Here is a 9804-nt window from a genome sequence, read left to right as displayed (position 1 = left end):
ATATATATTATTTACTTAATCATCGAGAATTTTGATGTACTTCTCATCGTAAAATATTATTTATTTAATAAAAAATTATTCTAGTCACTTAATAGGAATTTTAATATACATTTTTTCATAAAATATTGTTGACCTTTTATATATATATATATATATATATATTATTAAATTTTATTTTAATATTTTAATATTAGATTTATTAAAATTAAGTATTATAATTTTTATTAACTTACTTTTTGTAAAACTATTTTAGTTTTATAATTTAAATCATGAATTTAATTAGTCGACTCGAGTTTCTTTTAATTTTATTTTTTAATATTGGGTTAATAAATTAAATTTTATAATTTATTTAGATATATTTTCTATAATATTATTCTCTTAACCTCAGTTAACTAGAATTTTTTTTTTAATCTCTTTTTAATTGATTTTCAATTTCAATTATTTCCTTCACATTATATTTATTGGGGATTGTATTTTATAATTTTTTTACTTTTTTTTCTATAAAATTATTCTAGTTTCATGGTTTGAGTTGTAAATTTGATATATTAATTCAGCCGACTCGAGTTTTTTTACTATTTTTTTAATTTTATTTTTAAATATTAAATTGATTAAAAATTAGATTATAAAATCTTACACTTAAATAATATACAACTTCTTTTTTATCAAGTCAAAATTCTTCTTAGCTTTTTCACTCTTGTTAGACTTTCCTTTCTTCAAGCACTATATAATTAGAGCAACAATATGAATGAAGTTGAAGTTGGGAATTAAATGCTTGTAAAAGATAGCGAGGTTATGGAAACTATATAGCTCACTAATATCTTTTTGAGTTAGTCACTTTTTTATTGTTTTTGTTTTCACCTTCTCTCACGTGAATAACTTTTATACAAATTATAAAGCCTATAAATAATAACTTATCGATTAGAAAATCTCATTTCTTTAAATTTATATATAACATGTCTTATAAAACTATTAACATCTCCTTTACATGTTTCATATATTCTTGCTTTATATGACAATAAATCAAGGTATCATTAAAATACATAATAAAAATATATTATAAAAAGATGAAAAACCTTATTAATTATCTTTGCAAAGGTGTTTAAGGCATTTAGAAGGCCAAACAATATAATCATCCATTCTTACAACCCATCATTCATATAAAAAGTTACTTTTTGCTCATCTTCTAGTAAGATTTATATTTTATGGTATCCATCACATAAATCAATTTTAAAAATAATGTTGCACCATTTAACTAGTTCAATATGTTATCCAATATAGGATATAAAATAGGTATCATGTTATAATTTTATTGATGACATGGATATCAATGCATATACATTATCTTCAATCCTTCTTCAAAGTTAACAAGGTAGGTACAAAACAAGGATTTAAACTCTTATAAATTTATTTCTTTCTTAATAAATTCTTCACTTTCTCCTAAAGAATCTCACATTTTTTTTAACTCATTTTGTAATATGATGGATTTGGTAAGCTAACTCTTGATATCAAGTCAATTTGATGTTTAATATCTCTTATTGATGGCAACCCATCAAGCAACTCAATTGGTATAATCTCATCGAACTTTGTAAGTAATGGTTTCATAGCTTATAATATGTTTAAATTATGTTCGTTTTCTTTATCAACCACCAATATCTTCACTATTAGTATAGATGTCTATTTAGTTTTATGTGTTTTCTTTATCGACTAAAACTAGTAATGATGATGAAATTCTTTCCCTCTACTTCATAAGTTTTAGGCTGAACCTTTTATTTTATAGGAACCAATATATAATTAAACTTATTTTTATGGAATTTATAAAAGTTATCATTGACTAAGTGTTTAGCATCTATATCGAATAGTCAATGCCCCTTAAAAATCAAATTACAAGTATTAATGTTTATTACATCACAGTATGTTGCATCTTTTTTATTTTTTGCAATTGATTATTATAAGTTAACCTCTAAAACTTAGCAATATACTCATAGACTATTTTTATGACCATTTAGCCCTACTTGATACTCTATAAATAAATATTGTTGGTAGTCAACGGTAAAAATTGATCATGCAATATATTTCTTATTTGAAACTAGGATCTAACAGATGTTTAATATCTCATTTCTCTTAACTTTACTAAGTGCTTCCACTACGAAGACACTCCTTCCCTTAATTTATATTGTTACCAGTTTAATCATCCTCTTCTCCGAGATGTTGATGTAATCCTTAAGTTTATCATACTCAGCGTTTCAATCATAAAAAATTTCAATATCAAGATATCTTTTGAAACTAAGGATACCAACCTATAAACAAAACTCATTAGTGTATGGATAGAACTTGTCATACATATTCCTATCATAGTTGACAAAGCCTTTAAGATCCTCTGTATCCTCATTTTCATTAGTGTCCGAGAATAAATCGGGTATTAGATCTAGTATGAGGTATATTTTCTTCTTCTTTTTTCATGTTCATCTCATTATCATGATTTATCTTTTCATCATCTATTAAAAATTGCTCAAAATAGTCAATCATGTCATCAATTATCATTTCTATTCGTTTGAATTTTTATTCTATATCTTTTTACGTTGACTTTTAGACCTTTATAACATTCTAAATGGCATTCAAGATATTTATCATTGACTCTATATATCAATTAGGCCAGCTTTTAATGGTATACAATGAGAACTAGGATTTGTCAATTCTAAAAAAACTCTAAAAAAAAATAAAGATAACAAAGTTACATGGAAATTCAAAGTTTGAATTTTATTAATAAATAAAACTTATTATTGTTAACCCTCATTTTGAAGAGCAATTATGCTTTGAGTGTTCTATTTCACATCTCATATAGGATAAAGATCACCTGCATCCTTATCTTATTCCTAATAGTTAGCTTTAATCCCTTTAAAATCATGGTACTTATTTTTTGTTCTGTTTTTTGCAACTAATTGTATTTAATGAATCTCTAAAATTTAATAATATTCATGTGGATTATTTTATAACCTTAAGAGTACTTTTAATAATGCATGATTGGATATTACTATCAAGGGGTAAAAATTAATTTCATGACTAACAAATATTCTACATTCCCTCTCTCCTATCTCCACTTAGTGCTTCCATCAAGAAGATGATCTTCCCTTTAATCTAATTGCCATCAATTTCACAATCCTCTCCTCTAAGATATTCATGTAATCCTATCACAATCATTGATCTAATCAAGGAATTCTTAAATATCAAGATCCCTTTTAAAAATATGAATGTCAACCTAAAAGAGAAATTCATCAGTATTTGGATAGTGTTTTCCATACCTATTATTATTATAATTGACAAAGCATATATAATCTTGTTTATCCTCCTTTTTATTGATGTAGGAGAATGGATGGAGCATTAAGTCTGCCACAAAATACTTTTTTAGACACACTCCTCTTACAATCATAATTTTTGTTTTATCACCTATTAGCAATTGCTCAAAATTGTCAATCATGTCATTAAATATCTTATCTATTCATATTACCTATAATTCCAAATCTTTTTTCAAATGTTTCATAAGTCCTTACATCACCCTAGATAACCTTTACCTTTGAACAAGAATGTTACTAAGATGGTTATTATTAATTATGTCCATTAATTACATTAATATGTTTTAATACCACCCAACAAAACATATGGTAACAACTAGGATTTTTTTAACTTTAAAAACCCCTTAAAATAATAAAGATAGCAAATTTGCAGGGAAACTCTAAATTCAAATTTTATTGATAAATAATAACTGATTCTAAAATCTCAAAAAAATAGTTCAAATACTCAACCCAAGTAAACCACTAGCTAAATCAAAAATAAAATAACTATAAATGCATAATTAACGTCAAAATAAAGAGAAAATAGAATTAGAAAAAATAGAATTTTCAAAATAGAAGCAGTATAAGATGAATCTAAAAATATAATCACAAAAGGATTTGAAAGTAGGTTTTTAAATAGGATTTTGATCTTGAGAACGACCTTGAACGTTTGATTCTTTTTATAGGGTGAATTTCTGAATAACATATGATTTTCATCAATTCATTTGTGCATGTTACCCTTTGAAGCTATCTTATTAGGTTTTTGCCTGTCAATATTATCTATAAACTTATCAACAAGAAAATATGACTTGTTCATTCGAAATTTGTAAATTATATACAAAATCTATCCTTATAGTATTATTAAAAAAAATGATTTATTATATTGAAAGGTTAAAAAGGAAAACCTAAGAAATTATTGGTTCCAGCAGATTACACTCTTGATTAAATTATTGGTTCCAGCAGATTACACTCTTGATTAACTTCATCAGTAATTAATTAAAAATTAATTTGGTATGATAGGTCATATTTATGCAACGAATTTTATTAAAGCATAGATAATAGCTTTCTCATTGGTCAATTTGTTTGTGAAACTTGATGCGTCTTTTCAAATAAGATAGATTAGGTTTTTTTTTTTTTTTTTTTGCCAAAATCAGAACGGTTTTATTGTTGAAAATTGGTAGTTACTGGATTATTTTCCTTTGAAGGCAAGCAGTTCACTCTCTGAAACTGCTGTTAGCAAGCCAAATTTTAAATGACTAATAGGCAAAGACACTCTTGATTGCCTTAACTTCTCAAATGAATCTTTTCGAGGCAAAATTCACCATGAAACTACGAACGAGCTCGAACGTGGAACAATACCTCTTGAGCACCGAGCTATATAGTGGATTTGGGTCAATATCATAATACAGAGAGAAATGTCAAGCGTAACGATCGTTCTTCTACATTTGTATATTTTATTTTTAATCTGATCTGATATTGTGGTTTTTTGAAGCTGACAATTTAGAGTAATCACTAATTAAGGCTGGCATTTGTTAAAGAGATTCATCTGTTAACGATCGATCCATGGACAAGTCTTCTTCATCTTCTGATTCAACACGAGCTTTGATGCTCTCCACCTCTCGAACAACCTCAGTCATTTCAGGTCGGTTCTCGGGGGACTTCTCGCAGCAGCGGATAGCAATCTGCAGTAGTTCTAGCATCCCAGAACTTGCACTTCTCTGCGTAGCAATCTCAATATCAAATATCTCAGCTGTCCATTCTTCCCTAACTGCCTTTTTCACCCAACTGCAAAGCTCCATCCCTTCGGTTCCTGGGGGAGCTGAGCACACTGATATCCTTGCAGTCAAGAGTTCTAACAGAAGGCTACCATAACTCCAAACATCAGATTTCTTAGAAACCCTCTTGGTAGTCTTATATTCAGGTGATTTGTACGAAACAAGACGCTGAGCTGCAATGGGTTGAGCTATTATTGAACTGAGACCATAATCTGATACCAGAACCTTTTCGTTCAAATCAAGAAGAACATTCGTTGATCTTAGGTTGCCATGAGGGACAACGCTTTGTGAGATGGTGTTGAGGTGAAGATATTCCAGGGCTCGTGCAATGCCTAGAGCTACTGAAATTCTCGAGCTGCACCTAAATGGAATCCTGTCCCTCCCCCTGTTTCCTGCGTTGTTTCTTATTGTTATGTCAGAACTTCAGTATTGATCAAGTTGAAGAAAATATATTCTCGAGTTCATGGAAAGAAAAACTAGGGTTGAGAAAACCTAAAAAACAAAACTAATTTTCAAAAACTGGAGAAAAAAATAGAGAATTAAGCAGAATTTCAGGATAAGATTCTGTAGTGAAAAAGAAATAGAAGGGAAAGATTACAATGAAGTGAATACCATGAATGCGATTGAAGAGGGTTCCTTTCTGTGCATATTTGTACACCAGCAACTTCTCATCCTTGGAGTTGTGGTAAGCTAGAAGTGGTAGCAAATTGGGGTGCTTCTGATGAGCAATTATGTGCAATTGCCTTGTGAATTCTTTACCACTTAATGGCTTCAAATCCGTTATTCGTTTTACAACAACAGCTTCCTTGCCATCCATCACAGCTTTATAACAATCTCCAAAGTTCCCCTTGCCTAAACCCTCAGCAGAAGCTTTTAAAAGATCATTCAGTGTGAAACTTTTTGCTTCTTCCTCTACGAAAATAAGCCTCCTTTTTTCTTCTTCGATATCGACAGCCTTTCCCTTTTCCTCCTCTATACTCCTTACAGGTTTTTCCTCACCCTCCAAACCATCATCAATCAAAGTAGCATCTTGTTGCTGTGGTTGCTGTTCTTCTTCTTCTCCTCTTTCCTCAACTTTCCTGCCCTTTTTCTTAAGCTTCCTAGCCTTCTTGAAGTGAAGAAAGAAGAGAAAAATCGCCACGACGAAGCCAACAGCGATGAAAACTACAGATATCTTTGCAGAGTTGGGTATAGATGACTTTCTTGGGGGTTCAGCGGGAGAACTTTCTTTGTTCTGATCATCTGCTACATCTATTGTTGCAAAGAAATTTTTGCAGATGTTGAGCGTAGGCGGACCACACAGTTGAGGGTTACTAGAATATGAATCAGGGCCAAAAGCTTGCAGACCGTGAGTTTTTGGGATCGAGCCATCGAGATCATTGTTGGAGACATTAAAGACTCTCAAGCTGGATTGATTGAATTCTGGGATTGGCCCTGTCAAATAGTTATCCTGAAGAAGCAAAGACTCCAACAATTTAAGACTCAGTAGTGACTTTGGGATTGAACCATACAACCTGTTTCCTGACAAATCAAGTTGCTTCATCTTGTTGTTGGAAGAGAAATTCACCATGTTCCCTGATATTGAATTGTTCTTCAGGCTCAGGACCGTCAGCTCTGTGAGGAAGACGAACGCGTCGATATCCATTAATGTAACATTCAACCTCATACTTTCCAGAAAAATTTCAGTAACACGACCATTGAAGCACCGAATGCCATGCCATCTTGACGAAGAGTCCGTATTGCATTGAGGGCCAGTCCAGTTATCATTCAGAAAAGAGCTGTTGAAACTGGCCTTGAGAGCATAAAGAGCATCCCTTTCTTGTCTGTGAGCATCGAGGTACTGTGAAGGATCAAACAGGGCTGCTGTGCCAATTTCTGTCAGGTGTAATATCAAGAAGGTAAACAAAAGAAGCCAATACAGACGCTTGATCAGGAATGTAGAAAATCCCATGATTTCAATGCAAATTTTTCGAAGTGGAAGCTAGGTGATTTGTTCCATGGATTTTAATCAATTGTAAAACCATGTAAAATGGCGCAAGGGTGAGCATAATAATGGAATATCCATAAAATCAACTCAAAATCAGTTCAAAAAACCAACCCGAAAAACCAAACCAGAAAATAGTTGGAAAAATCTTAAAACAATTTAATTCGATTTGGTTTTAGATTTGAGAACCCACAAAAATCGAACCGAGAAATCAAACTGAAAGGACCGAGAATATATATAGTAAAACCGAACCAAACTAACCCATCTTCTAAACCGAACCATTTAGACGGATGATAATCCCTAATGATGAGCAGCTCAGGATATTCTAATTTTCCCAACCTAAAAATTCCATGAGTTCGGCTGGCAAGGGTTCCTTGTTGAAGATAAAAACACGATATGTGTCTTTAAAACAAATGTAGGAGATTCCTAGGTCAATTGCTGGCTCACCTTCTTTGTTCATGTTCAGTGTTGGATGGATTTTAGTTTTGGAAATAGGAACAGTTTTGGTGCTGTTGTGAAATCCAAAGAGCTCTTAGTTATGTGTGTGTGTGAGACCCGGAAGACAAGATCAATGAGCTAATGTGTTCTCGATAATGGGATGAAAAATATTTTTTAATTGAAAATATATAAAATTACATAGTTTTTTTTTAAATTATATTAGCAAATCAAAATAATTAAAAATATTAAAATATTAATTTAATGACTTTTCAATTAAAAAATAATTGAAAAACGAGTTAAAGAAACACTCCCTTAGTTTATTGTAGACCATACCAATGCGTAATCTAGTTCGAGAATATCCTGTACTAAGGAATAAAAAATATATATACATGTGCATGTGATTTGAAATAGAAAAATAACTAATATACTAAAATGAAGGGGTATTTTACAGTACAGTGAAATTATTGTTTTGCCCCTCAATCAAATAATAGGTTGCCTTGCTTGGAAGGATATGAGGGTCTTTTTCTTTCCTTTTTTTTTTTGTTTTGAACCATAAAAATACTTAAAATTTATAACCTTTGGTCTAGGGGCATTATTGTATTTTGAATGGTTAGGGTACAATTAAATTAGTAAAATGCTGTTTAAATCAACCATACCAAAGCTTTCAATCAGGATTATTCTTGATTTATGTCTTTTAATTTTTTCTTTTTTGTTTTTTACTGATTTTGTCAAGTGTATTATTGTATTTTATCATAATAAAATAATAATAAATTTTAAGAAATTATTAACATATGCTTTACACGTATAGTCATATTAAAAACATTTATGCACTTTAAATGATACATATAATGTCTCTTGATAATCAAGATTATTTATTCGTAGTGTGATTAGATGCAACGGCATATAATAGTACATAAAATGCTCTTTAAATCAACAATATTTTTAATTTTTTTTTTGTTTTTTATTGGTTTTGCCAAGTATATTATTATATTTTATCATAATAAAATAATAATAAATTTCAAAAAGCTATTAACATATACTTTACACGTGCAATCATGTTAAAAACGCTTGTGTATTATGGATGGTACGTGTAATATCTTTTAATAGTCAAGATTATTCATTCATAGTATGGTTAGATGCAACTTTATATCCTCTTTCAGCTAATATAATGTGTGTTGTAACTGATTAGTTGGTTTGTCATCAGTTGATCTTTTTTCTTTTTTGCTTCTTCTTTTTTCTCTTCTCTAACAAAAATTTCATATTGCTTTTCTTTGTTTTTAACATTTATGCTTTGGTCCTTCTTCTTTTAATTTTTTACTTTTATCCTTAGATCTTTAATAAGAGTTTTATTTCCTTTCAATTTAGTCATTCACACCCAATTGTGATATGCTATTCTTTTGGTTTCTATTTCTTTTTTACTTGATTCTTTTATAAAATTTTATTGTTTTAATTTTACCTTTCAATCCAAGTTTATTTTGTGTTATTTTTTCAGTCTAGTCCTTGATTGTTATTTTTTAGTTATTTTTCTCTTTAATTTAGCCCTTCAAGCGAAATTTTTTTTCTCCTTTCGATAAGTGTTATTTATATTCGATTTAGTCCTTCAATTTCAATTTTTCATGCATTTTTTTTTGTTCTTATTCTTTGAATTTTTTATTTTTCTCCTTAAACCTTTTATAAAAATCCTATTGTTTTTTAATCTCACTTTGCAATCCAGGTTTATGTTGTGTTTTTTTTTCTCATTCTTTTATATTTTTTTCTTTTTGCTTGAGTTATTTTTCTTTTTAATTAAACTCTCAAATAAAAAAAAATTTTGCTCTCTAATTTATTTTTATTTCATTTTCACCCTTATTCTTTAAATTATTATTTTTTATTTTAAATTTTTTGTATAATTATTTTTTTTTCTCAGTATGTTCTTTAGAGTTTATTGACCCAGTCCAATTTTGTGCTCCATTGTTTTTTTCCAAGGTATAGTGATATTTTTTTAAAAAAATATGATTAATATCATTGTTTTTTCTTTTATCATCTAATTAAAATAAGGCCAGTTTTTTTTTTATATTATAACTTGAATCATTAATTTTTTTATTTTTTAAAAACATGTTTACATCACCGAAACATTTTGTTTTACAAAAAAAAAATATACTATTTATTCTAAATATAATTTTAAAAAAAATAAAAAACACAAACCCAAAACATAGCTCGGATCCATGTCTAGTAATGAACTCTAAGTCTAGTGGTTATTATACCGATGGGAGTTGTTATTAAAATTATTTAGGTCAAA

General features: G+C 29.2%; 1 protein-coding gene across 1 annotated transcript; it reads right to left on the bottom strand.

The window, feature by feature from the left end:
• Positions 1–4582: 4582 nt before the first annotated feature.
• Positions 4583–7055, bottom strand: LOC105113481 (probable inactive receptor kinase At2g26730). The gene is made up of 2 exons (XM_011009683.1): positions 5717–7055; positions 4583–5496 (listed from the first exon to the last, which is right to left on the bottom strand). The coding sequence occupies exons 1-2, from the start codon at positions 7053–7055 to the stop codon at positions 4862–4864; spliced, it is 1974 nt and encodes a 657-aa protein (XP_011007985.1). The 3' UTR covers positions 4583–4861.
• Positions 7056–9804: the final 2749 nt, after the last annotated feature.

This window comes from Populus euphratica, unplaced genomic scaffold (genome assembly GCF_000495115.2).
Source record: "Populus euphratica unplaced genomic scaffold, PopEup_1.0 scaffold425.1, whole genome shotgun sequence".
NCBI classification, from domain to species: domain Eukaryota; kingdom Viridiplantae; phylum Streptophyta; class Magnoliopsida; order Malpighiales; family Salicaceae; genus Populus; species Populus euphratica.
Note: the sequence above shows the minus strand (reverse complement) of the source record. Positions and strands in the feature narration are given on the sequence as shown.